The 27,647-nt window shown below is 34.0% G+C and overlaps 6 protein-coding genes across 8 annotated transcripts; 1 reads left to right on the forward strand and 5 right to left on the reverse strand.

Moving 5' to 3' along the window:
- Window positions 1-718: 718 nt before the first annotated feature.
- AT5G52840 (NADH-ubiquinone oxidoreductase-like protein) lies at window positions 719-2,134 on the forward strand (the record flags this gene model as incomplete). 2 transcript variants are annotated; one of them, NM_124662.4, is made up of 2 exons in its annotated part: window positions 719-1,158; window positions 1,726-2,134. In NM_124662.4, exons 1-2 carry the CDS (start codon window positions 846-848, stop codon window positions 1,920-1,922), a joined length of 510 nt encoding a protein of 169 aa, NP_568778.1. In that variant the 5' UTR covers window positions 719-845. The 2 variants fall into 2 exon arrangements, with proteins under 2 accessions (NP_568778.1, NP_001331161.1); NM_001345013.1 differs by lacking the exon at window positions 1,726-2,134 and having other exon boundaries at window positions 719-1,205.
- Window positions 2,063-4,744, reverse strand: AT5G52850 (Pentatricopeptide repeat (PPR) superfamily protein; the record flags this gene model as incomplete). Its single annotated transcript, NM_124663.1, has 1 exon — window positions 2,063-4,744. The coding sequence occupies one exon, from the start codon at window positions 4,742-4,744 to the stop codon at window positions 2,063-2,065; it is 2,682 nt and encodes an 893-aa protein (NP_200097.1).
- A 1,973-nt stretch (window positions 4,745-6,717) lies between these two features.
- ABCG8 (ABC-2 type transporter family protein) lies at window positions 6,718-8,843 on the reverse strand. Its single transcript, NM_124664.3, has one exon. The coding sequence runs from the start codon at window positions 8,671-8,673 to the stop codon at window positions 6,904-6,906; it is 1,770 nt and encodes a 589-aa protein (NP_200098.1). The 5' UTR covers window positions 8,674-8,843; the 3' UTR covers window positions 6,718-6,903.
- Window positions 8,844-14,954: 6,111 nt separating this feature from the next.
- MAKR5 (membrane-associated kinase regulator) lies at window positions 14,955-16,623 on the reverse strand. 2 transcript variants are annotated; one of them, NM_124665.5, is made up of 3 exons: window positions 15,688-16,623; window positions 15,515-15,586; window positions 14,975-15,419 (listed from the first exon to the last, which is right to left on the reverse strand). In NM_124665.5, the coding sequence occupies exons 1-3, from the start codon at window positions 16,493-16,495 to the stop codon at window positions 15,319-15,321; spliced, it is 981 nt and encodes a 326-aa protein (NP_200099.1). In that variant the 5' UTR covers window positions 16,496-16,623; the 3' UTR covers window positions 14,975-15,318. The 2 variants fall into 2 exon arrangements, with proteins under 2 accessions (NP_001332533.1, NP_200099.1); NM_001345014.1 differs by having other exon boundaries at window positions 14,955-15,586; window positions 15,688-16,575.
- A 2,282-nt stretch (window positions 16,624-18,905) lies between these two features.
- Window positions 18,906-20,922, reverse strand: AT5G52880 (F-box family protein). Its single transcript, NM_124666.3, has 6 exons — window positions 20,651-20,922; window positions 19,966-20,123; window positions 19,805-19,892; window positions 19,581-19,711; window positions 19,334-19,482; window positions 18,906-19,240 (listed from the first exon to the last, which is right to left on the reverse strand). Exons 1-6 carry the CDS (start codon window positions 20,821-20,823, stop codon window positions 19,130-19,132), a joined length of 810 nt encoding a protein of 269 aa, NP_568779.1. The 5' UTR covers window positions 20,824-20,922; the 3' UTR covers window positions 18,906-19,129.
- Window positions 20,923-20,986: 64 nt separating this feature from the next.
- On the reverse strand, window positions 20,987-26,261 carry AT5G52882 (P-loop containing nucleoside triphosphate hydrolases superfamily protein). Its single transcript, NM_001085278.3, has 13 exons — window positions 25,276-26,261; window positions 24,321-24,531; window positions 24,198-24,233; window positions 24,017-24,113; window positions 23,886-23,928; window positions 23,709-23,809; window positions 23,542-23,606; window positions 22,970-23,463; window positions 22,106-22,882; window positions 21,881-22,016; window positions 21,728-21,796; window positions 21,513-21,644; window positions 20,987-21,396 (listed from the first exon to the last, which is right to left on the reverse strand). Exons 1-13 carry the CDS (start codon window positions 25,488-25,490, stop codon window positions 21,283-21,285), a joined length of 2,490 nt encoding a protein of 829 aa, NP_001078747.1. The 5' UTR covers window positions 25,491-26,261; the 3' UTR covers window positions 20,987-21,282.
- Between the last annotated feature and the right edge of the window lie 1,386 nt (window positions 26,262-27,647).

Raw genomic sequence — 27,647 nt, forward strand, 5'->3', positions numbered from 1 at the left:
GTTTTCGCTGGCTTTAATTTCACGAGACAAGACCCTAAATCTGGCGTCTTTAGTCCCACTTGTGCCTTGCCTTCTATTAAATGGTCAACCTTTTTTTATTATAAAGTTTTTTTTGTCGTAATCCGAAGCGTCGGTCAAACATATTTTATTTCATTATGTCCGTCGTATTAGAAAAATCAGACAATTAAACGTCTCTGGAATTAACTAAAGTAGGGTCGTTATTGCTATAATTTAAAATAAGGCTATGACGATTTAGATGTTACGAATTTTTTTGTATAAATATCATATACTATGGTCGGTCCAGATTCTCATGACGAGAGATGGGCATGCAAGTTGTTACCTCTCTCGATTGTCTTATCTTTATTAGGTTTTTAAAAGTGTTTTCTTATTACTTTAGTGAACAAGCATTTAATGTACCAAAAATATCAAAACAAATCGAGGAAAAAAAGTGTTTCTTTTTTAGAAAAAAAAAATATCCAACGTAAGAGTTGGCCATATTTTCTAATGGTCCCGACTCACAAAAAAAAAGATATTTTAATAGATAAATAAATTACAATTGAATTAAAATTAATAAGAAGTAAAAAAAGATAGAATTAAGTAATAATTATGCTTAAAAATCAAGATCCATCATATGTCAATCACATTAATGCTAAGCAACAAACTCCTATCAATTACTAATAAGGCCCATTATTTTATAATTAGGCCCATTAAATTCAATTTCGGCCCATAGTTTCTTTCGCTTTCTCCATCTGACAAGTGAAAGTTGACACTGTAAACAACTACAAACAACATTTCTGAGATTGCGCCGGAGTCAAGGAGAGGGAGAGAGCGATCCAACGGTTGAGATGTTTCTACGGGCAATCGGACGGCCATTATTGGCTAAAGTGAAGCAGACGACGGGGATCGTCGGGCTTGACGTTGTTCCCAACGCGAGAGCGGTGCTGATCGATCTCTACAGCAAAACCCTAAAGGAGATCCAAGCTGTGCCGGAGGATGAAGGGTACCGTAAAGCGGTGGAATCATTCACGCGCCAACGTCTCAATGTGTGCAAGGAAGAAGAAGATTGGGAGATGATTGAGAAGCGGCTTGGTTGTGGTCAAGTCGAAGAGCTTATCGAAGAGGCTCGCGATGAGCTCACACTCATTGGGAAAATGATTGGTTCGTACTCTCGTTGCCTATATAGATTGAGAACAATTGGAATATAGATTGATTTGTTGCGATAATCACTCAAATTGAGAAATGGGTTTTGTAATTGAGAATCTGAATCCTGAGGCTTTGTGGATTGTTAGGTTGCAAAATCTGAACACTGAGCATTGCAAAGGTGACCCTTTTATTGGGCTATTGAGTTTAAGTGTGTGTTGAAAACTGATATACAAGTAAGGGAATGCAAAAGTTTAGGTTTTTATATAATTTGCTAACTTTGGCTATGAGTGAATGGTTGCATAGTTCACTTTAGTTTGGAACGGCTTTTGCTTTCAATGTAGGTGTGTGGTCATCTTCTTGCTTTGTAGTTATTTGTACATTAGTGTTATTGCTTGTACTCTCTTTTGAATCTTCATAATCATGTGAGCGAGGTTACAAGTAGCTATTGTTTGAGACTTATCACATTCTTTGGTTGCAATATACTTCCAATGGTTTTAGAATGATGGCTTATTTGTTCTGATTTTGTCATTTACAACATGTTCTTCACCATGGAGTTGTAATTTGTTCTTTTTGCATATGCAGAGTGGGATCCTTGGGGTGTACCAGATGATTACGAGTGTGAAGTGATTGAGAATGATGCGCCGATTCCAAAGCATGTTCCTCAGCACCGACCTGGTCCTCTTCCTGAGCAGTTCTATAAAACGCTTGAAGGTCTAATTGCAGAGTCTAAAACAGAGATCCCAGCTGCTACACCCAGCGATCCGCAGTTGAAGGAGTAACTTCCAGTTTTTACATATTGTGTGCTTGTTGCTTTTTTGGCTAGAGTTGTTTCCGAATCAGTGGTCAAGCCTCTGAATAAATTGCTTAATAATTTTCATAACGATAACAATGTCTGTTCACAAATGTTTTATCACTCTTATTAAACAAATGATGTTTCTTCCCTTTTGCAAGAACATTCGCCATTCTTAAAGATATGAACCTGATTCCCATCTCTTACAGTTATTTTCTTATCGACTAACCGAGTCAAGATGGACACGAACTCATGGCAGTCCTTACACAGAATTTTGTTCTTAACAACATGAACCGGGGCTTCTGGTGACGCATAGATAAAACCATACACAACAGCTTGTTTTGCACTGTGAAAGCTTGCGTTTTCATTACCTCTGTATGGTGAACCAAACCTTTTGATCTCTTCCTTTATCGATTCTATCTCTGCGTAAATCCCATTCGTTTTATCCACTCTAGTAACATCCTCACTGACAAAGCTGTGAACTTTTCCTTGAACCTCCACAGTGCTCTTGCCTAGCTTTTTACTCAAGCGCTTCTCAGTCATCAAATTTCGAGTCTTTTGAGCTAACTCTGGTTTTCCAGATTCGTCGTATAGGTCAGCCAAAAGAATGTACAAGGCTGGATCAGATGGTGCAAGTGCTAAGCCTTTGTTAGCCATATCTTCTCCTAAAGACAGATTTCCACGGTATCTACAAGCTCTCAACAACGTTTTGAAGATCATAGCATTTGGTTTTAAATGCATTGTCTCTACAACTCCTGTTGCTTCCTCTAGCCGTCCAGCACGACCTAAGATACCAACTAGATGAACATAGTGCTCTACCTGTGGCTCAATGTTATAAATCTTTTTCATTACTTGGAAATACTCAAGGCCCAAGTCAGTCAATCTTCCATTACTACAAGCAGAGAGCAATATCAGGAACGTTACTGAATCGGGCTCGGTTTCTTTCATCCTCATCTCCTCAAATGCAGATAGAGCAGATGAAATAAAACCGTTTGATGCCAAACCAGATACCAACCCGTTCCAAGAAACCACATCAGGCGTAGCTATTTCTTCAAAAACTTTCTTTGCATCTTCCAAGCTACCACATTTACTATACATGTCAACGAGACTATTTAAAACCGAAGCCGCACCAGAAAACCCGGATTTCACGGAGTAACAATGAAGATGTTTCCCAGTTTCAAGAGCGCCCAAGTTGGCTGAAGCTGAGATAAACCCGGGTAAGCTTAACTGATCCATTCTGATTCCATCACCATACATATAATTGATGACACTCAGTGCCATTTCATGCTTGCCCAACTCATTAAACCTTGTTACCAAGCTCGTGTATGTGATATTATCCCTCCTTTTCATCGACCTAATCACATTCCAGGCATAATCCACCTTCCTCGAGCTGGCATATGCATCGACAAGTGAATTCCCTACTACCATTTCACCATCTACGTGTCTTCTGAGTAGATATGCATGAATCTCTAATACCCGCCTTACATGTCTCAATTTGCTACAGGCTCGGAGAACACCGGATAGGGTAACAACATTGGGTTCTACCTCTCGTTTTACCATCTCCATCAGCAGTCCAAAACAATCTTGCACGAACCCGTGATCAACAAGACCTAAGATTAACGTTGTCCAAGAGACGACGTTTGGTGAAACCATTGCTCCAAAGACTCTCGAAGCTTCTACTTCTGATGCCGAGCACTTCATATACATATCTACAAGTGCATTTCCAACATCAGTGCTATCCTCGAAGCCAACCTTAATTGTCTGTGAGTGAATCTGTTTCCCAAAATCCAGCGAACGAACAGCAGAACACAAGCTCAAGATTGCAGAGTATGTGAAGTTATTTGGTTGCAAACCCAAACTTCGCATCTCAAGAAACGTGCCAACAGCTTCCTTGGCTCTCAAGTTCCTTACAAACCCTGATACCACAGACGTCCAAAGAAACACGTCTTGTTCTCCACTCGAATTCAACACCCTCACAGCATCCTCCATTTTAGAAAACTGCGAGTAGAAATCAACGAGAGATGTCTTCAATACCACATTCAGCGGAATTCCCCTGACAATTATGTTGCTATGAATCGTTTTACCAAACTCCAAACCGAGAAAGGAAGAGGCACCTAAAAGCTTAACAAATGTGAACTCGTTAGGAGGAACACCAGCTTTAACCATCTCAGAGTAAAACTGCAACGCTTCTCTCCATTTACGAGCTCCCACTAAAGAAGATATCATCATCGTCCACGAGATAGTATCCGCGTTCTGAAGAGAACTAAATAGCTCACAAGCTTCCTTAAACTGCCCACACTTAGAATACAAATCACTCAAGCTGCTTCCAACAACTGAGTTTCCCTCAAACCCAGTCTTTATAACAGAGCCATGAACTCGACCTCCGTAACTAATATCTCTTAAACCAGCACAAGATCTTACCACCGAGGAAAAAGTGAATTCGTTCGGGTGTGTTCCCGAAGCCATCATTTCCTCAAACAACGAAAGCGCTGATGCAAACTCTTGGCTCTTGGTAAAAGCAGAGATCATAACTGTCCATGCGAAAACAGTTCTGTGAGACATTTCATCGAACAGTTTACGTGCATTCCATATACCATCGGTTTTTAAGTAAAGACTCAAAAGATTGTTGCATAAGTCGAGATTCTCTAAAAGACCAAACTTTATTACTGGGCAGTGGATGTGTAAACCAATACGTGATGAATTCGATTCGCAGAAGGAGAGAATCCGAATACATGATTTTTGAAGATTACCCAATTCGTTAGTGCGAGAGAGAAATGCAGAAGCTGCTGCTGCTACTACTTTGCTCGTCATTTCTTTTGCATCAAACTTTTGAAGACGATAAAAGATCGAAAGTTTAATGTTCACATTGCTGTTGAGATTTGATCTCAAACACGATTTAGTTGGAGGGAAGCAAAGCCCTAAGTACTGTACTCAAATAAATATGAAACATGTTGTAATTGTAACAAGTCAACTAACAACAAATAAAATATTGCAACACTATTAGCCAACAAATTATCACACAACTTCTACGTTCTAATTGTTAAAAACTTTTTTTTGTTGTGCGACTGAAATCTTTATTTATCATACTTTTTTGTTACAAGAACTTAAAACATACAACAAAAGATAAATTTATATTTTTTTTATGTAATATGGTGTACTATTGGCTAGCTTTTGGTTTGGTTACAATTTTTTTTCACATTTTATGTCCAGAGTAAACACAGAATTCATATTCATAATTTTCAAAAGTAAGTAATAGAGAAGAAAATTTTGTTTGATAAAAATTTGAATCATTAATAATAATAAAGTAAGTTCATCAATATTTGACAAAAGCCCATTCTAGAGTTTAAAACCCCTACAAATAGAATATAAGCCCACAAGACAAGAGTCCGTTTATAGGAAGAAGATGGATAGTCAATGCAAAATCAAAATATAGTAGAGGACTTCCAAGTTTCAGTTTAGGGAAAACCAAAGTTGCATGATGTCACTAGCAATCGCATTATTTTGGATACGAAAGTCTGAAATTATGTTTTTAGTAATCCTGAAATTATGTTTTCTTTTTTTGGTTGACCTAGTAAGGTATTCAAAACTCGTTAACGGAAATCAAACAATAACGACAAAAACAATTGTTTGGTAACAATGGTATTCAGAGAAAAGGCAGTCACGGGTGAGTAGACAAAGAACAAGTCCGTGAACAAAATCTGATATTTTATATATGCATGTGTATGTGTGTGTGTGTGTGTCAATGGTTGCATGTACATTGTACTCATGACTGTTCTTCCACTTGGGACTAAACTTCAAGGAAACAAACAAGAAAAAAGCAGCATTACATTTTGGGATGGCAAGTGGCAACGTGACCAAAATGAAAAATCTTTACTTTTGAAATATCATAATTTTCTTACAGAAAAACAAACTTACGTGGAAAAGTCAACTATCAATAATTCACGATTTGTGGTTGTCTAATGTCCATAGAATAGAAAAAATAAACACTTGACATGAATACAAATTGTACGAAGTAGTTTAGAAATTTATAACTAAAATTTTCTTAGCACAAGATTATTGAAAGACAGAGATTATACATCACAAATATTCTTCCGATCCATTTTTCATTTATCGTATGCAACTCTCTTGTATACTAGTTTATAATAGGAATTAGTTCAAACCACTTTGCTACATGTTTTATCAAAAATTCTTCATCTTGATCGTGAAATTTGAATAGCAATGGAATTTTATGTTTTTTTCTTTTGTTAAGAGAAGAAGATGGAGACCCGTGAAGACCAAGGTTTGTCTCCAAGCTACAAGTTAACCAAAGCGACTCTTCTATGCCATCTATGTGTCTACCTTGTCCCCACCTAAATCTTAGCCTGAGTTCAAAATGATTTGATTTGAGTGCTCTATATACTATTTCTTTTGGTTACTTAGTTTATAAACGAGTAACTAACTAGCCCATAATATTCAATATCCATATAAATACAGTCATTAGAATTATATTTAAACAAGTGTTGGTGGATCAATCTATGGACTGATGGTACTTATTCCGGTTTCTTGTGATAGAGAGAGAAGTAATCGTGTCCACATCATATTATTGACGTTTTTCCCCTTTCTATAGCAAAGTTTTAACTTTTATGGGTCCATAATGTGATGTACATACATAACTGAGTGAAACTAGATGTCAAGATTTTTCTTATAAACTATTTTGAAAAATAGTGCAATCGACAGGCTAGGTCTACAAAACGTTGAATTTAACCTCTCATTTTTCGAAAGTGACATGTCTCTACATAGCAAACACCTAGTTAACATTGAAACGTGAAAAAGAAAGAAAGGAATATATAAGTTGAATAATTGATCCCGAATTCGAATGTCTACGAAAGACTTTATAACAGTTCCAACACATCAATGATCGATCCGGAGATATTTTGTTAAGTTAACATAGATTGATCAGTGTGAGAAACAAATGTAAAAAAAAAAAAAACTTACCTCTTTGAACCAGAAACTCTTCTAAGGAGAGCAAGAAAACACAACACACGATAAAGTACGAAAAACCCTAACAAAACATAAACATTAAACCACCTCTGTTTCTCATGAAGTCCTTTCTTCTTCAACACGTCACCTCCAGTAACCATGCAGATCTTTGTTTGAGCTTCCTCCAACCAGACCAAACACTTGGAGGCTAAGCACGAGTACTCGTTTATCAGAAGTGCATCCAATGCATACTTATACATTGAGAAGAAGTACATGAAAAGCCAGTACTTGGGAAGACTTTCCTTGGAAATGAAGTAACCGGAAAACAAGAAGAAAGCCGCTAGAAGAATTGTCACAAGAGAGGTTCCCGTAATGTAATTTGGGGCAAGAGAGCTCAAGAAGAGAACAAAAGAGTTCGCCATTAGGAGAATGATCCATATCACGAGAACGAAGTACCCAAAAGCTTGCCATGTGGGGCAGAGACCAATGAGGAAATAGACCGAAACAGAGTAAATGATTGAGATAACGAACAAGTACGGCAAGAATACGAGTGTATTTGCGAGAATGTGAGAGGAGAGTCTGTAAATACCACTCGAAGTCTCCCTGAGAAGAATTGGACGCTCGTTGATGAAGATCGGGAGGGTTTCGGTTGTTGAAGAGAGGAGAAAAGTGAGCGTGAAGGCGAACATACCGAATCTTTTCTCAATTCCTGCTTTGCCGATTCCGATGTTGATGTAGATAGTTCCTAGGACAAGACCAACTACAAGGGCTTCTAATGCATTGGTTAGAAGTAGTTGCCTTGTCCGGTAAATGATCTTCCAGAATCTTCTCGCGAGAAGGCTTATCTCGGTGATTCTTGATTTTCTATATCGAACAATACTCTGTTTTTCTCTCTGTTTCCGGTTTTCGATTGAAGGGAGAGCAGTAGCATCGGTGTTTCCGTCGGATTCTCGTAGTTCTTGAAGTATTTCCATTGCATATTCAAGGGAATTGAGCTGCGGAGGGACGGTAAATCCCTTGAAGAGCAAGAAACCTTCGAGGGAGTCAAGTCTTCCGTGGTACACAACAGTTCCTTTTGAAAGAAGTAACAACCGATCGATGATAGACAGAATCTTGAAGCTAGGCTGGTGAATGGACAATATCACGGTCCGTTGTCTTGACACAGCGATGGATTTGAGGATGTGAATGACGTCAAAAGCGGATTTACTGTCTAAACCCGAAGTGGGTTCATCGAGGAGAAGAAAGCAAGGGTCGTGAAGGAGGCTTAACCCTATCGAGACTCTTCTTCTTTCGCCACCGGATAAGCCTTGAGCGAGTCTTGTGTGGGAAAGATGTGTTAGGTTAAGCTCTGATAGAAGAGAGGTTACGGTTTCAGAAACTATTGATGGGTTTGGGAGCAAGAGACAAGCAGCGAAGGAGAAGGTCTCGGAGACGGTGAGGAGAGGGAAGAAAGAGTCATGTTGGGGAACGTAAGAGGAGATTTTTCGATAAGAGGAAGGGTTAATGGGAATGGAGTTAAGGAGGATTGAACCGGAAGTTGGGGAGGTTTTAGAGGCGAGAATGTCAAGGAGAGTTGATTTTCCGGCGCCGGAAGGGCCAACGACGGCGAGGATCTCGGTTGGATGAGCGGTGAGAGTGATGTTGCGGAGGATAAAGGAGGGTGGCTCAGTCGCCGGGAAGCGGAGGAGGGAGAGAGAGGTTTTTGGTATGGTGTAGGAGATTGAAGAGGTGGTTAATGTGTAGGCCGCCGTCTCCGGCGGAGGTGATGGAGGTATTTCCATAGAGAATGGTTCTAAGTTCTAACTTGTAAGAGTTTAAGACGTTGAAGAGTGTAGTGAATGAGATTTATATAATTAAGTTTTTATTTGGTCTTGTGATGATGTAAATGTTGTAAGCCAAAAACCTAATTTTACATTTTTGGGTTGTTTTCTTTCACTAAGATTTTTTGGATTTTTGCAGTATATTGTTTTAACCTTCGAAATGTATATGTGTATATCGGTAGAGTTTTGGGTCAAAAATCTCTCAAATAAATATTATTTTTCTTTTTTTTCTCCACATATACATCACCTTCGAATTCGAATACAATCTCTAAACAAAAAAAAAATCGTAATGTTTTTATAATTTTCGATCTAATTTACGACAAAATAAAAAATAGAGAATGTAGCTTATGGGCTTGAAAATTTACATAGGCCTATACATTACGGGCTTTATGAAACTCATATGTAGCCCTGTAAATAAATAAACGAGAACCAAATTGGATAGACAAAGCCACTTATTGAGATAATAATAAAATGGAATTGTAGTCTTGTAGATAATGTTCCCATTCTCAAACTAAAACATTGTCCAATATCGATTGGAAAAAATGTCAAAAGAAATCACGAACTTTTAAATTTAGGACGAAAAAAACATAAACTTGTGAAATGTTATTTAAATCACAAAATTTTATTTGATTTCTGAAAAAAATGGTCAGGGCATGTCGTTATTTTTCTGTTAGCAGACCAAAATGGCCTAGTCAACAAAATTTGACCATTTTATTCAAAAACCAAACAAAATTTCGTAATTTAAATGACATTTCACAAGTTCATTTTTTCGTCCAAATTTAAAAATTCACAATTCTTTTTGACATTTTTCCAAATATTGATCCAAAACTAAGTCCATTAATCGTGTTCTCTCTCACACATCAATTTCTCTCGCTTCTCTCCACAAAGATCTCAAATTAGCTCTTACTCTACCATCTTAGCTCAGATGGCACCTCAAGTGAACCATTTAAATGATGATTCATTTTGTTTATGAATGATGATTCATTTCCACTTGCAAATTCCAATTTCCTTGGATTTTGTTCCACATTAGTTACATTTTCATAATGAAATTTGTTTCTTGTTTGTTAAATATTTTTGCCGAAGTATGAATTACTCCAATTCTTCTTATTTCAAATAAGTCTATAAATAAGATATAGTAATATGCCCTTAATCACAAACAGTCACATGCAATGCATTCAAAATCCCATGATTAGTATATAGAGACCTCGAGTAATGTAAAAGAACCTCAACTTAAACTACCATGTTCGTTAATTAATTATAACTTTCGAACAAATATATGGCTAAATACAGGTAATCTATAATACAATTTGCGATGATTAGGACATTGTGTACATACATAAACAGACAGATCATTTTTTTCGTCGGACAAATAAACTTGAAAACATTATTAAGCTAAATTGGTCGGAGACATGTGTCCTACGTTAGCATCTAAAGAAAATCTAAGAAGAGGGGACAACCAAATCTACTTGAAAAGTCTTATGAAACTAAACAAGAAGTTCCTTTTTTTTTTTTTTGTCAAGAACAAGAAGTTCCTTTTTGTTCTATACTTCTATGTAGTAGAAAACGGTGTCGTTTTGAAAGTGCAACGTATTCTTCCTCATGTGGGACTTTTAAACATGGCCACGTGTATGGTTCTCCGGCGTCGATTGCTCTTTGCTTCCTTGTGAGGTGGTTGTTCTCGACATGATATTGATAGTGTTGATTATTTATTTCTGTATTAATTGACATGATAGTGATCATGATTATTGTTTAGACAAAAGAAAAAGAAAAGAAAAACTCCAAAGAGAAGTGAATGTGTTATTTTGTTTTTTGAGTTTCGAGCGGATCTTGTATTATGATTCTGCACAGAATGTTATGAGACTGATCCATTGCACGCGTTGAGTTTGTTTTATGCTCATCACTATTACTACTTCGGAAGCATCCCACGGCATATAAACTCGTCTTATAATTAGGAGGTAATATAACTTAAGCTGTTCAAGTCTAATATATAAATATATACAGATTTTGATCTCCATTGGTTTTGGCTTTTTCACTGATATTCAAATTAGATTTCGATCTCGATTGATTCATAGTATTTAGGATAACAATCTTTGGATAATATATAAATGATATGATATCCTTTAACTTTTGAGATAGTTTTTATGTTAAATTATACCAACATTCCTAGTATGGTATATATAGACCTTAAAGTTTGTCCAACCGTTACTTTCCTATAAAAATGATTTCTCACCTATATATAAGTGGCATGTTTTGTAGTAAATTTATCTGAAATGTTAAGTTTAAATTGTTTCTGTTGAAGCGTTTCCCATAAACATTTCGAAAAAACCTATAAAAATGTTCCACATTTGGTTAGGAAAATGATCTTTTGGTAATATATAAATGAATTGGTAATCCTTAATTATTGAAGTAGTTAAGTTAGAAAATATTCTTAATAGATGTTTGTAAAAACCTTATAATAGATTTTCACTTGGTTTAGTTAGTTTTTAGCTAACAAAATGCATCTAAAAAGACTTTTAAAGCACTATATTATTTGATGAGCTTTTTTGTTATAACTTCTTTCAGTTTCATATTTAATTTCTAAGATGGACCAACGATCAAGGAAGACAATATTGGAACACCGGAGAACATGTTGCAAACATGTACTAGATTGAGACTACTATTAAAAATAACACTTAACTATTTTGCTGAATTGATTATATAAGTATCAAGATAGCATCATGATGTTATCATACATAGCGTTTTATGGTTTCTAAAAGCAATTAAGCTTTTGTGGTTAATTTTCTCGATCAACTAATAATCTCACAACTGATGATAAACTAGAGAAAACCAGTGAAGAAAGTTGTGTATATATTCAGTGGTTTATTATTATGTCGAGATCAGTAAATTGTCTCTTCTGGTAACTGAATCAATTGATTTTTATGGTTAGTCTATCAATCAGACACTTGAGAACCCCAAAAGATGATCTGAATAATAGATCCGGAAATCCTCCACTATTATTTCATTATTAGTTTTGTAAATATAAGAGATTTGAGGTTCGATTTTAAAAGCTACGAGCAAAAAGTAACAAGAGAGAGAGAGAGACCAAGTAGCTAGGTCAAATCTTCATTTGAGTGGTTATCATCTCTGCCTAGACTTTAGACCTAACACTTTCTCAGTCGAGCTACTTCCTCAGGTCAACAATTTCACACCTTCTTTCTCTCTCTCCTCTTTTATTTTGAATACGATAATAATACTAACATTTAAAAATAAAAATAAAGTATATATAGAAAACTAACGTAAATTATTTGACTTTATTTCTCAAGTTAATATATCCATATACATGAAGTAGTTTTCTTGTAACTTGAACGATTGATAAGTGAAAATATCAAATCTCCAAAAAAATGAAATTAAAGTAACGAGGAGATACAAAAAAATAAACTATAAATATGAGTGGAGGAAGAAGAGGACACGATGGTTAGAGCTTGTAACGAACGCAAAATTGAAGTGGAGAAGTTACAGAAATTTATGAAACGCGTAAAGATGTTTGTTTAATGATGTGTTTCACCACAAGCATCTCTATCTCTTTCGCACAACCCAAAAAACAAATTGTCATAACTCTTGTTGACAATTCAATTCTTTAATATTCCATCTAAAACCTATTCCTTCTGTTTTTTTTTGTTTAATTGTTTAGAAAAAAAATTTGTTTCTAAAAGATTGATTTTTTTAAGTTTTCCATATAATATTTATTGGTTAATATTGGTAAATTGTAATTTTCAAGAAAAATAGTTAATTATCATTGGTTTAGAGTTATAGAAAACTGTAAAATACTAAAAATAATATATTTATAATCAACATTTAATATGTTTTCTTAATATATGTGTTTTTTTCTAAACAATCAAACAAAAAAGAACAGAGGAAGTAATTGTTATACAAAATTATATGACCAAACAAAAATTCTGCTAGTTTGATGATATTTTACTATGAAGTCTAATATGAAAATATAATTTACACCAAGACCATCTCGGGTTTTTAAGCTTTGACCGTTTAAATGGTTGTTTCGTGTAACAAAGCAGATGGCTCGTCTCGTGGCTCTGCCAGTTTTTCTGCAAACTTTTTTACGCTTTTCTTTTGAGCATGTGTTTCAAAGACCGGTGGTTTTTGTTTAAAGCTCATTCTATATTTATTTTGCTGTTTTAATTTGAATGAGTAATTTATAGTAATTGTAAGGATTTTTTTGGAAGGAAGCTAAAAAAAATTATGAGTTAAAATAAACCAATTTATGGATGCAAATATATATATTTTTTAATGGAAATAAATATTTTGTCATTGTTCAAGCAAATAAAACCCTAAAGTTCCAGCAGAACAAAATAAGGTTTTTTCACGACAACTTTGAAAACAAAGTAAAGAAAAGAAAACTTTGAAAAATGTATCTACACAATTAACTTTACAATTAAATAATAATTCAAATTCGTTAGAACATAACTGAAATTTTGGCAACAAAAACTTGGATTGTCGGCGACACTTTGTTTAAATCGGTATAAATTTTGTTTCAGTTGAACTATAATTTTTTTAAAAGCAATTTTTGTCCATATGAGATTTTTGGAAATGCATGAGAAGGTTAAATATGATAATTCCAAATCTTTTGAAACTCTATAAGAATCTACTATCAGAATTTAGTTTTATGCTTAAACCTGCATAATATTCTAAACATGCAAAACAAAAGGTATGTCGAGTTATTTTTAGTTACGAATTTAATAAAACTACGTTTGGCAACTAAACACATTGTCAAACCTCATAAATTGATGTCGTCTCATGTTCTCTGTTTTACGCCCATTGATCCGGTAACCATTTTTTTCTCTCTTGTTTTCCTTTGAAGAAAGAAAAAATTCTGATTTTTGAACTTTTTTAAAGTTTTGCATTCGGACTATTGTTTGGTGACTCTGGTCGGTTGTTGTGGTGGGATCCAAAACTCTCACTTGCGAGATTTGTCTAATAACCTTAAATAAATACTATGTCACTCGTTTTGGTCGTTTGTTAACTCATGTATTAAATCCAAAAATAAATAATTCTAGTCAAGAAAGGAATGCATTCTCTAACACAATTACAACAAATACTAAATTATTCAGTTGACTAATCACTCAAAGTCTATCGATCACAGTATTTTATTTATAGTTCACACTTCACACAAGCAAAAAAATATACATAACCTGCCTGATAAACATATATTAAAAAAACATTCTTCGTGCTGGCCATTAACTAATTTGTTGCCGTCCAAAATCTGAAAACTTTCAAGTGGAGCCAAAACATGGATCTAGTGCTTTAATCCCGATTAATTTTTTTGCTTGAGGACGTAGTTGACAAAAGAAATTGGGAAATAAATTTGAGTATTGATTCAAAAGATTAGATTATGTGAAATAACGAGAATTTAAATGAAAAGGTGAAAGCAATCTGATAGGCTGATAGATATTCACCAGATAAAATATAGGTCAGGATGATGAATTAGCACTGTCAGATTTTCATATATATATTTTCTTGGAAAGTGAAATAGCAAAAAGAAAAGTAGTGAAAATGAGAAAAATAAATAATGGACCAGTCACTGGTCCATGCAATTTAAAAGTAATGGAAAGTTAAATAACATGCAATTTTCCATTACTTTTATTTTTTTTAACTTTTAAATTTTTTATTTATTTAAATTATTAACATTTTCGCTAGAGTAAGAAAATTGCATGTTATTTGTAGACTAAAATTATTTGAAGAGATCAATTTACTTTTATTTTCATCTTGAGTTCTAATATGGATTGATCACTGATATAATAAGAGTAGAATGTTTTACAAGTATTTGAATTTCTGATATATATTAAAAAAACATTAAGATACACTATCTATGACAATACAAAATCTAACAAATCATAATTTGTCATGGAGAATCTATCCACTTTCCTAATAAGTAATAACTGATATAATCAGTACAAAGGAAATCTACAATTTGCTGTGTTGAGTAGTTTGGCAACCAAAAAGCTACGTAAAATAATAAAGTTGATTAAATAAGTTCAGCTATTTTATCATAGTCGAGTCTTTAATTTGTAACATTTATTTCTAGTTGTAAGCTATTTGCTTAAACAAATTCGGTTATTTTTTAAATATATTTCATGTATTATTGTGGTACCGCCAAAAATACAGAATGGTTAATATTATTATATTTGCATTTAGAACGTTCAATTTTTACTGAAACGCAATAATCAAAAGCTCAAAGCAACATTTTTCTTGAGTTAAATAGTTGTTACTAAAAGATACTTTAATTTCTTGAGTTTTTTTTTTCACTAAGAGAATACAAGAAATTTTGAAACTATGACACATTTTTGAGTTGTGTGACAAACGAAAATGAAGACGACAGAGATATGTAATAAATATAAATTTACTACAATATAGTTTTTTCAATCCTCAAGGTGTCAGGATTCACATAATGATCCATCACTATACAAAGGCAAAAACCAAGACCATTCACTAATCTGAGTCTCTCTGCCACAAGATTTATCTGTTTTTGTCATCATCATCATCTTCATTTTAAACTAATTTCACAAAATCACCAAAAAATCCTAATTTCATACTATTTTAAAAAAATTAAACCTAATCGCTAATCTTCTCCCTCTGTTCCTTAATTGAAGTCAAGCTATCCATTGATTTCTCCGAAATTGAATCACTTGAAATCCTTGAAAACAAATAAGAATCTACAAAAACATACAAATAGTATTTAATTAGCATTTCCTTCATAATTAACTTAACAGTAAACAAAAATGATCCAATTCAAGAATTTATAATTTACCTTCAGACGACGAAGTACTAAGTTTCTCTTGTGAAGAAGATTCACTCGTAGATCGTGATAACAGAGAAGATTCTGAAAATAAGTTATAACTCATTAAGATAAAGTGATTAACCATAAAACACAATTATCAAAATTTGACAAATTATTAAAAAAGACTCTGTTTTCGAACATACCTCTCGAGCCATGAAACGATTTCTTGCAATGAAGAATCGCACTTTGAATCCCATCTTGTTGAACTTGTAAAGACTCATCGATTCTGTTCGCCGGAGACATTCCTCCGATCGCCGCAGAAGCTGACCGACTCTTCCCAAGTTGTCTCCTCACACTTCTCATCCCCGACGGAATATTACTCCTCTGTTTCTCTCTCGTCGCCGGTGAAGACGTCGGAGATGTAATCGTCGACGATGACTGCTTCTTCGTTGATTTAGTGTACAAAGGTTTAATGAGACTGAAGAATCTCTTTGAAACAGAGTCGTCGAACATCGTGTCGTCTGTTTGTTGTGATCTCGCAATGCTTGCTGTTTTTCTGAAACTTGTTGTTGTTGTTTCATCGTCGACTCTGAATCTTACGTTGAGACTAGTTCGGTTGTTTTCTTCTTTCTTCTTCTCAGTCGTCGTTGACTTTTCTGACTTCTTGAATGAGAAAGCACGAAACTTTTGACCGGATTTCAAAAGAGTGGTCGGAGATTGTTGGGGTTTTGAAGAGATATCAACGAAAGGAAGGACTTTGCTTTTGTTAGAAACAGAGTACGTTGTTGTTGTTGTTGTTGTTTCGAGTCTCTGTTTTTCTTTAGGTGTTTTGAAATCCGAGAGAGAGATCTTGAGCTCGAAGAAGGAATCCTCTCCTTCGCAGAGGTCAAGGTCGGGATCTTCTGATCCGGTGGTGGAATCGACGGCGGATTCTGAGATTCTGATTTCACGGCGAGGTTTGATGGTTGTGTTGTTGGTTAACCAGAATTTCATAAAGGTAAGAGCTTCCATTTAGAAAGAGAGAAAGAGAGTAATGGAGAAAGAAAGAAAGAGAGATAGAGATAAAGATAGAGTAAAGAGTTTGGCTTTGTCAACGGAAATGGTGAAGTGAGGATTTTATATAGAAAGAAAAAGAAGAAAGAGAAGGTGAGCTTTTTTCGAAATGGGGTTTATTATTTTTTGTTTGGTAAAGGAAGAAAAAAGAGAAATAAAAAGTAATGTTTTATTTTTGTTTTTTTGAGTTTTCTCTCTACTTTTTATTACCGCTCCTTTCTTTTTCTTTATTCTTTTCCTTTGCCTTTTTTTTTTCTAATGCACAGGTTAATTTGTTTTATCTGTTGTCTTCATTTATTTAGCATTCTATGCCATAATAGTAGCTTTTTCTTTAGAATAAAGTGCTTGGATTATTTTTTATTTTTTTGTAAAATATGCTGGTTTCTAATATCTGAAACTAAATATTTATAAAATTTTAAAATTATTTTAATTTTCCTTTTCTGAAAATTAACTCTTTCTTATGCTGTAAAAATTTATGTCTTTATATATAATAAATTTTCTCTAATCAATATAAATTGAAAATAATATATTTTGAAACAAAATTGAAAATAAGAATATAATCTACGAAACTAATAAGGATTTAAAAAAAAGAAAAAAAAGAAAGAGGAGTGGAGCATGGAAGAAAAGAAAAACAAAACCTCTCTTAACATACTTTCTCTTTGCACCTTTAGGGTAAAACGAGAGATGCATGCATGCTCAACTCGAAGCAAAAGCTTAAGACCGACTCGTGGTTTGACCGCAACATATCTTCAATACATGGTTTTTGAGTTTTCTTGAACCTAAAATTTATATCACAAAATATCGTATGAACGTTCAATTAACTTTTCTAGTCTTAATATATATGTATATGTATCCCTAATATAGTTAAACAACTGTTATTATATTTGAGCAAAGATTGAAAAATGTTATTATCTTTATAAATGATACCAACTATAGTTACAAAATCTCAAATTGACTCTTATAGTAATAAAATACCTAATAAGATAGTAAAAAACAAGACAGAATGAAGAACACAGACATAAATAAATAAGAATGACAAAAAGAAACATTTACTAGTTTACTACACAGAAAAAGCAGAAGAGTTTAGCTATCTGACGGTCTGAACTCTGACCTTAGTGTATAAAGATAACTTGGGGTTCTTTCCATGACAAAAGTATAGTTGGCCCATTTTACATACTTCAATTTTCCTTTTGTCTCTACTCTTAAAGAATAAATTGTTACGTATGTACTAGTATCCATTTATCATGTCTATGAGTATAGCAAAGGTTTTAACCTCAAAAGCTTTGACTCGAAAAGCTCTTTCTTTCGTGAAGTTCAAAATTTTACACCTCTTTCACTTTAAAGTTTAAAGAACAGTTTGCTTTTAACTTTTCCTTTTTTTTTGTGTGTTGTTAAAATACTTTGTTTCTTAGCTTTAATACAAGTGAGAATAAGTTATTCATTAGACGAACTCTGTTTTATACTACTTGTTTAATATGTTCCCAACTTTGTTTTCTATATTTCGATTCGATTTTAAGCTTCTAAGTTTGTTATGCAATTGTTGCTTTCAATGCAGCAAACCTATGAACCAACAAACCAAACTTATTAACTTTCCTTGGTTACATTAAAGCATTCTTTACTAAGAATTTGGTTTAAACTATATAATAGCTGGTGACAAATTGGGAAAACGGAAAACTATTATTTTGTTTTTTATTGACTATTACAATAGTTTTCTAAGGATAGCATGGAGCTATACCGACTAAAGTGCTTATACTGTTAGACCTAAATATGATTAATAGAATAATACAAAAGTTATGCCTATTCATTCGTTCGGAACTACTTCCACGCAATTGTCATGGAATGTGTGTATGCATCATCACATTTTATAGAATTGTTTATTAGGAGTTGAACGAATTTTTATGTTTTCGCCTATAAAAAGGTGCTCATAAAAATAAATTAACAGCATAACATAAAGAAAACTTGAAGATATAATTCAATAGTAGCTCTTCTTATCATAAGAAAATGTGCTTCATATCTTTAAAAGACCCTAATAATGGTTTCCACGACTAATTATCACTACGTTACTCGTATAATATGTATATAATAATTAATAAACATTGTGTAGACTTGCATTCTTTACACACTAGCTTACTCAACTTCCTCAATATCTTTTAAACATATACATACGAATTCATTAATCAATTTTTCTCCAATGAATCTATGATCGACAATGAGTCACAGAGTAATTAGGTTTTCAGGTTTTCAACTTTCAAGCATTAATTAACTTTTATTTCTGATTATTCTGATTACCATTCACTCTTCACTGCAACATTTTATTCTTCATTCCTTATAAGGAGGCTACAGATTTTTTCATTAAAAAAAATCAAATTCTTATATTCCATTATTTTGGTAGATTATTATACTCTTTCGTAAATTCAAGTGTTATTAGAAAAGTAGAAACTTCTTTTAGATAAAACACAATATTACCATACGTATCTGCAAACAAAAAGCTAATCAAGTAGGCTTGAAACTACACAAACATTCTTAGTAAGGCCAAATGGTCCAATGAGGTACCACAAGCCCATATAGGGCCATATATTTCTCTTTAGTGATTTACAAGTAATCAGGCACGTAAGAAAGTTTCCATAGTCGTCCAGGAAAGGCTTCATCGTCTGATTCGCTTTCATCATCAGAACTCTCTATCCCCAGCAAATAGTTGACAACCTGTGAGGTAACAAAACCACCAAAGGCAGATAAATAGCTTGTTTAGCATGTATATATAAAACGAGACAAACATTTGAAGCAAGAATAGCTTACCTGGTGAGTTGTTATGAGGTCGAGTGGCTTGTTGCCTGATTTCAACCGACATTGTTTGTTCAGACATCTCAAGTTTTCGTGCCAAACAATAGAATCACAGTAACTGCAGTATCCCCGGCCAGATCTCAATGCCTCCGATGAATTAGCCGCTGCACGGTTACACAAACTCTACTTTAGAAATTACATAATAGAGAAAGCAGCGATTTCTGAAAGGGGAAAAGATAAAATCGTGGACAAAAGCTCTAACCGATGTATGCTTTCTTAAAGGCTTCTCTCCAGTCAATATCGGACTGCATACGAATCAAGACTTTGTGATTGAAGTGAAGGTCAAATTGTGATTGCCACAGAGAGTTCTCATGCGTTGCTTGGTTCCAAGAGCTACAAACAGATGAAACAAAACAGATAAGTAGAAGGAAAAAAAAAAGAAGATGCAAAAGACTCTGTAATGTGGAAATATAGAGGAGGAAGTACCGAGACACTTGAGCTGAGGAAACTAAGGACGATATCTCGAGGAAACTGAAGATGTGAATAAGGATATCTTGTGGAAGTGAAGGTATATCTGAAAAAAGGATTTGCACATGGTGAAGGATTATCTCGAGATATTAAAAAGAAAGATAACTAGAAAAACATACCTATATCTTCTTCCTCACGGTTCTTACTACGCCTCTTTAGTGCTACTTTTGCCTGCTTGAATTCTACAATGGCTAAATTCTTCTTCTGTTTGGGGAGCACCGCTTCCACGCTCTTCAGGAGAAGGTTAGCGGCTGAAACAGCAGCTGATGTATTGATGCTAAATGAAAGCAAAAAAATACAGAATCTGAAAACTGTTTGTAGTATTATTCTTAAAAGACTTAAGAAGAAGAAACATAGATTTGCAATAGCAGAAACAGAGAGATAACAACAATCTAAGAGATTTGTGTGCTATATGAATTATGTACTCTTGAGTAGCCATATTGTCACATTAAGGGTTTCAAATTCGATTATTCCAATCTAAGAAAAAACTTGCCTTTACGTTTACATTACTAAAATCTCGTATAAATGAAACACAACATTCTACATATTCAAATTTGTTTGCAAATTGTATATGCAGATTCAAACTCAAGCTAATTTGATTGGTACAAAGTAAAGCCATTCAAAGATCAATCCTCTGCTTCATAATTAGCTGAAAGTTCCCAACTTTATTGACTTTTTAATCGATTCTAACAACCCTAAGAATTCAACTACAACATGAACAGAATCTCAACACAGAAAACCCTAAATTAAAGCCTCAAAAAACTCTAAATACTCGCAATTGAGATGAAATTTTGAAGTACTTACTCGGGAAGAAGACGAAAAGCGGAGAGGGTATCTTGGAAGATCAAAGCTTTGACATTTTTGGGTGATAGAGAGTAAGCAAGATTCAATATGGAGCTTAGTTCATTGCAAGCAAATGGGTAAATACGATTTTTGGAGAAAGCTTCTCCTACCTTTAGATTTTGGTATCTCTTCATTTCTCTTTTCTGGGGAGATCACACAATCATCGTCGACGTCAAGGTTCTTTAATCATTGTATCGGTTTTGTGTAATTTACTTAATTCCAAATCAAACCGGAACCGGTATAATATTTGGTTTGGTATAATTTTTGTTATTCTTTTCATATGATTTCTAGTTCAAATGTATATGAAAATTTCTATGTAACAAACAATCATAATATTTTTATAAAATATCTTTACTACATTAACTACACATTCACAATGACATAAATATGAACATATAAAAAAAAATCATAGTTTTGTAGAAAATTCTATAAAACACAAAAAGAAAGAGAATAAGATGAAACCTAAAAAGTTATCTAAAAATGGAATGGCCTAACAAGTAATTGAAGACTCTTTCTTTGTGATATGCGGGATCTCTTTGTTATATATATATCGTGTGCATCAAGAAACACACATCAATATCTGTTTGCAATTTTCAAAGGAAGTAAGTGAGCTGTTCCTTTTTCCTTGAGCCTCCTTCTCCATACAAATCATTCCATTGCTTTAGCTCATTCATTCCTGCTCCTTCTGATGCAAAACTCGCAGCTACCTGCAATAACACGACAACATAACTAGTTAGGGTTTTTAGTTTTCTTGTCTTTTCTTGACAAAATGAGATAAGATTTTAGTTTTTTTTTTGTCAAACAGATAAGATTTTAGTTAGACCTGGGTTTTAGCTTTTCTCATGTCTTCCATGTTCAAAGGTCTCAATGTAATAACTCTTTCCTCAGAAGCTTCTGCTTCTTCTTCTTTTGATTCTTCTGTGCCTTTTCCTGCTTCTTCTCTCTTCTTCCTCTCCTAAAACCACCAAGATATTTCAAAATCCTAAGAGACTTTGATCGAATATAGAGCGCAAGAGAGGGCCATTCTTAGTCTTTTACCTGATCTTTCAATCTTTCCTGCTGAATCAGCTCTCTAACTGGTCTATAAGCAGCTGTGATGCATAAGTTCTGTTTGTACAAAAGTTCAACAAACAGTCAGTTTCCAACGATTTTACACGACAGTCTTTGGTTATGGTTAGAGAAGACACAGACCTTGAGATCACTTCCACTGTAGCCTTCTGTTATCTGCCCAAGCTCATGGAAATCAAGATTCTCTGTTTTCTCTTTCGACAACAAAGTTCTCAAGATCTTCTCTCTGCTCTCAATCGAAGGAAGTCCCACCATTATTCTGTTATATCCAACACAAAACAAAAATCAGTCAAAATAGTGTAAAGACTGATTTAGAGGTTTTGCATTTTACCAAAATTTCTTTTATACCTTCTCTCAAACCTCCTAATGATAGCTTCATCAAGATCAAACGGTCTGTTTGTCGCTGCAAGAACGAGAATCCTTTCACCGGGTTTCGTCATTAGCCCATCCCAATGTGTCATAAACTCATTCTTAATCTTCCTCATAGCTTCATGCTCTCCAACTCTTGTCCTTTGTCCCAACATACTATCAACTTCATCCACAAATATAATCGTTGGAGATACTTTAGCTGCTAAAGTAAACAGAGCTCTCACATTCTTTTCGTCTTCTCCAAACCATTTTGAAGTGATTGTAGACATGGAGACATTGATGAAACTAGCTCCAGCTTCATTTGCAATTGCTTTTGCAAGCATTGTTTTGCCAGTACCAGGTGGACCGAATAATAGGATTCCTCTACATGGCTTGAGAAGACCGCCTTGAAAAAGATCCGGTCTTCTAAGTGGAAGCATTACAAGTTCTTGAAGCGAATCTTTTGTTTCGTCTAGAGAACCAATATCTGCAAATGTCACACCAATCTCATTTGCTGGTATAACTTCTGGTCTTATACGCTTCTCAAACTCATTATCAGGAACAACCTCAGGTGCTTTTGGAGGTAATGGATTGTCATTCTTGTTTGAAGGAAGTGATATTTCTGACTCGTTTTTGTTTTCAGGACCAGATTTTGACTCACTCTTTGAACATACTTCTCCTCCTTTTCGCTTAGAGTCAGTGTTTGTATCTAGCTTCAACGAGTCTTCAAATGATCTGTTTCCACCTTCTTGGAATATACTTAGTCCATGAGACAAACTGTTTCAAGATCATGAATCAGTTAAGTAGCTAGAAGATCAGTTAGTATCTGCAAATGAATGAATAAACAGATTCTTGTACACTTACCTTTTGGAAGATATTACAAGCTTTCCGTTTCTGTATTCTGGTTCTTTGGTGTGTATCAAATGATAAGTGATTGCAGAAACCACAATTTCCTCAATATGGTTACTCAAACACATTGTATCTGCGTGGCATATCGAAGACAAGTCATCGCATTGGATATCATTAGCAGCAAGAACCTCTGCAATGTGGTTCTTGTTGTCTTGAAACTGAATCATTTTCATGTCGTCTTCTAACCGAGATTTCCAGCTCACGAGCTGAGATTCATCTTCTGGTGGTCTGATCTCGATGTTGTAAGGAAATAGAGCGGAAATACTTTCGTCTACTTCTTGGCAATCATCTTCAGGTTCTAATACTCTTGAGCCAAGAATTAAGACAGGACCAGAGAGCTTGTTCAAGAGCCTTTGGAACAACTTGTAGAATCTTTCTGACTCAAGAAGCTTCTCAACATCTCTCAAGTATATGATTAGCGGAGTTGTTTCCGATACAGAACTCAAGACCTACAGAAAATGACAATAATTGTAAGACATCCATTGAAAAACAATGTAGCAAACTTGTGATAAGGTTTGTCTTTTTACCTTGTAAAGTGATTGCAGGAAAAGTTTCTCGTCGAAACATAGATTTGTAGTGCGTTTTCTGGAAGCTAGAAGCCATAAGGCATAGATGAAACAATAAGACGTAAGAACTAAGAACACGAAGTTGAATGCAAATGTAATAAGAAGATACAATAATCAGTTTTCCAAACCTGAAACAGAACTCGAAGAGCGGGAAGATATGCTACTGATATCAGAAGCAGCAGAAGCATTTCTCTTGTGTCTTGGAAGACGATTAGAGCTCTCAGTACTCCTGAATTCAAAGGAGCTAGTGAGCTCACAAAGACGAAAAATCGATTAAACTAACTTCAAGGGAAACAAAGGCAAACCTTGATTTAAGATCATTTCCACTGGTGTGTCGACGCAATGTCCCTACATTTTACAAGAATGTTAAACTCTTTAGATCATGTTTCAAGTAATAAGAAAAGAAAAATGAGGGAAGAGTCTGTGTTGTTTTTACCTCTTGGTTCAACTTCGCGTTGAGAGAGCATAGAGAAGGAACCCATCAAACTCGACACTTTATCTAATGTTAACTCAGAAATAGACCTCTTGTGAAACTACAAACCAATAATAGAAGAAACCAAAATTACTTCTCTGAAATCATCAACATAAAAACAAAACACATACAAGTAGTAACTTACAGGTTCTCTCTTGGTGCATCCATATTTACTCTGTATCTGTTTCCAAATAATAGACAAAAAGAAAAAATCAAGAACTATTCTGTTTTGTAGTGGGAAATAGTAAACATGCATTGATTGATTTACCTTAATAGAGAAGTCAGTTATATCTAACAACAATAGCTTTGATTCAAAGTAATGAGACAAAGCTTTTGCAAGCATTTGCTGATAAAATTCCGCAGGACCAGAAAGTAGAATGGCTTTACTTGCAGGTGCAAGATTCCGAGTGTGCTTCGATATATCATACTCTTTTAAATGAACATATGCAACACTTGTCAACAATTCTCGAGTTCTCTTGCTGCCATTTGAAAAAATGTATTCTTCTTATTAGAAAACATTAAAAAAATAGACAATGTATAATTCACTACTTATACTGATTTATGACACTTTTGAATTCAATCTCATTCACATTCTTAGAAATGCAAGAACTTGCTATAGTTTTAGTTTACTAAACAAACTAGTATATTACAGACTGGATTCAATAGTATCCAAAAAACAGTGTAGCAGAAAAGGATTAACTAAATTAGTAGAATCACATGTGAGAATCTTTCTATTTCTCTCTCTCTCTCTCTCTCTCTCTCTCTCTCTCACTGTCTTTGCCAAATCATCCACATGCTTATTGTGCAACTAACCTACCCCACTTTCCATCAATTTCTTTAATTTCTTCACTTTCTTAGAAAGAAAACTTTTGTATTCACAGAATTTCCCATCTCTATCATTTCTCTTAACCCAAATATACTCACAGATTCTAAGATTCTTTCACCACAAAACAATAAAAGATAAAACAAATCCTCATAGTGAAAACATAACCAACTTGCCAAGTTATTTTTTCCCCAAAGATTCAATCTTTTTAACAGCTGGCAGATGTAAAAAATCATAACCAACTTGCCAAGTTGGTATATCAATCACACTCTTATCTAAAAATCCATAGATCTGAAAAAAATCCCTAAGGAACATTGAATCCTTGATTAAGTTCAAGTCATAGTAAAACTATATAAATCTGAAAAAACACAAAGAACAGAGCTTTTGTTTTCTGAGGTACCTTAAGAAATACGGAAACTCTTCAAAAGTGACAGTACTTTCTCTACCATCAACAATTTGTCTAATCAACTCTTGCTCAATCTGTTCTCCGGTGAGTCCATCTTCAACAGAACCTGACCCGTTTGCCCATCTTCCCAAACTTTGACCTGATGCTAACCCAATCCCTAACCCAACACCAACACCTAAAGCTGACAACAACACGCTCTTCTGCTCCATTTTCTTACCAATAAAGAAAAGACTTCGAGAATCAGACGAAAACCCTCGATTCTAAATCAGAAGATCTAGGGGGGGTTCAACGAGCATTCCTCGTAAAAGAAGAAAAAATCGAGACTCTTTTGTTGTCTCGAAATATCTTTTGTGAAGGAAAGGAAAAGTGTTTTTTTTTTTGGTTTGGGGTAAAAATAAGATTTTAAAGGTGGACGATGGAGAAGAAGAAGATGGGTTTGACGGGTGTGGAGAAAGATGGATCTCTCTCTATTTATAGCGACGTTTGGGTTTAGTCTTTTGGTCGTTAAATCCTTTCCCGGGAAAAAGCAACTCATATGGTAACATTTCTTACAAATCCAAATATTTTAAAAAAGAATTACCAGATTTTTACTTTTTTTATTTAGTTAAGTTTTCTGTCATTTAAAAAATAAAATTCAGTGGAGAAATATAATAACTTTAAAAGAAAAGCTTTCTTTGACTGGTAACCGGATATTTCGGTTTTCTAATTTTCTCATGTCTAAAACGTTTATTTTTCTCTTTGAAGGTTTCTTCTTTTTGGTCGGTTTTAGTCTTTTAGTAAGTTTTAGTTTGGTAGGGTTTGACATGACGACCTGCTACTCCCGGTTATCAATTCCTCCAAATCCTTTTCTCAAATTTTGTTTGTTTCTATTGTAATTGAAACTACTTAATTATGGACAATAGGTCTAACGTATTTAATATATACGGCTATATAATTGTGTGTGTGGTCCAAGAAATCAAGGATGAGAGAAAATGTAGCCATACTTGTGTGGTAAATTGAAGTCATGCAGTTTATAGCTATATCACACACATTGGGTGATTAAATCTTGTGAAAGACACTCTTTTTTTTTTTTTTTTAACATGCAAATGTACCGCAAAACACATGTCTCAAGAAGCGCGAACGATCAAAATCATCTTACAAGTTTATTTACCGTATGAATTGACTGCTTAATTTTACACAAAACCATGCCCTATACTAGATGATTTTGACATTTAGTGTTCGAATACATGGATCTCTTCTTTGGACTGTGAAGTCAAATTCTTGGGAAGGATATGAGTATTCTTGTTGAAAAACGAATCTTTTCTTTGTAGAATCTATCATCTCATGGGCATGTGATTTCGCAGGTAACTTTCCATATTAAATTAGATTCCTTAGTCTCTAACGCAAACCGACTCTGTCTTTTTCAAGCATAACTTTACTTTTTGTTATCATCTTATAGACTTATAGTAATTGAAAAGTAAAAGTCATCTTATAGTAATTGAAAGGTAAAAGTGATCAACCAAACACTTTCTTTTTCAAATAAAACAACCTGCTTACTTGGTTACAATTACAAATGTCTACATAACGGGGAACGCTTCATCAATTTATCTTAGTTACAATTCCGTCTTTGATAACTTCAGATTTGCAATGATTTAGTTTGGATTTTCCGACCAATTAAAAACCATTTTGAATCAGTTTAATTATTTTGTATAAATTAATTTTTTTTTACTATTCCTTTTAAACTTAGCTATCATTAGTGACCAATAAGCAGCAGTTATGAATATGTAAGAACTATATATCACTTTACGTAAAATTTAAAAATTATGTCGTAATATTATCAATAATTATGTTAACCAATTTTTAATATTAATAATTAAATTTGTTCAAAAAATAGTTATTATTTCATTACTATTATGTTGCAAAGATATATAACTAACTGAACGACAAAATATCACTCCAAAATCATTTTTTTTTGTAATGACAAATTTCACCACATGTAAAATTTGGGATGGTTTGCTTGCTAGCTACCTATTAATTGACAAGAAGCAATGTAGTGTATAACTCTTTTGTTAAATTGTATAATGCGTTTTATAAATATATTAATAACTTTTACTTTACACTGTTTTAACTACTTTTACTATATAACCTATTAAAATATCAACAATCATTTTTTTGTTAAATTTTCTCATTTGTTTCTAATCGCACCATCTTCCTTTACTAAAGTATCTTTTACCGCATCACTTAAACTTAATCATCCATCATAGTCACGACTCATTATATAACTATGATGATCGTTTCGTTGAAAATAGTATCATGCACAGAAATAGAGATGCATATCTATAGAATATTCGTGTGTAGTTGCTTTAGAAGGCAGCACATGGATGGAG

The sequence above is a fragment of the Arabidopsis thaliana genome, chromosome 5 (genome assembly GCF_000001735.4).
Source record: "Arabidopsis thaliana chromosome 5, partial sequence".
NCBI classification, from domain to species: Eukaryota; Viridiplantae; Streptophyta; class Magnoliopsida; order Brassicales; family Brassicaceae; genus Arabidopsis; species Arabidopsis thaliana.

Bases quoted from the DNA above. Each gene is read 5' to 3' on its own strand.
- ABCG8 (NM_124664.3), bottom strand. From the start codon at position 8,673: ATGGAAATACCTCCATCACCTCCGCCGGAGACGGCGGCCTACACATTA.
- MAKR5 (NM_124665.5), bottom strand. From the start codon at position 16,495: ATGGAAGCTCTTACCTTTATGAAATTCTGGTTAACCAACAACACAACC. The intron at 15,587-15,687 runs GTATGTTCGAAA...ACTTATTTTCAG, and splicing joins ATCGTTTCATGGCTCGAGAG to AATCTTCTCTGTTATCACGA. The intron at 15,420-15,514 runs GTAAATTATAAA...ATGTTTTTGTAG, and splicing joins TAGTACTTCGTCGTCTGAAG to ATTCTTATTTGTTTTCAAGG.
- AT5G52880 (NM_124666.3), bottom strand. From the start codon at position 20,823: ATGAAGAGATACCAAAATCTAAAGGTAGGAGAAGCTTTCTCCAAAAAT. The intron at 20,124-20,650 runs GTAAGTACTTCA...GCTTTCATTTAG, and splicing joins GCTTTTCGTCTTCTTCCCGA to CATCAATACATCAGCTGCTG. The intron at 19,241-19,333 runs GTAAGCTATTCT...GTTACCTCACAG, and splicing joins ACCTCATAACAACTCACCAG to GTTGTCAACTATTTGCTGGG.
- AT5G52882 (NM_001085278.3), bottom strand. From the start codon at position 25,490: ATGGAGCAGAAGAGCGTGTTGTTGTCAGCTTTAGGTGTTGGTGTTGGG. The intron at 22,017-22,105 runs GTATAAAAGAAA...TGGATATAACAG, and splicing joins ATTAGGAGGTTTGAGAGAAG to AATAATGGTGGGACTTCCTT. The intron at 21,397-21,512 runs GTCTAACTAAAA...GTGTTATTGCAG, and splicing joins TGAGAAAAGCTAAAACCCAG to GTAGCTGCGAGTTTTGCATC.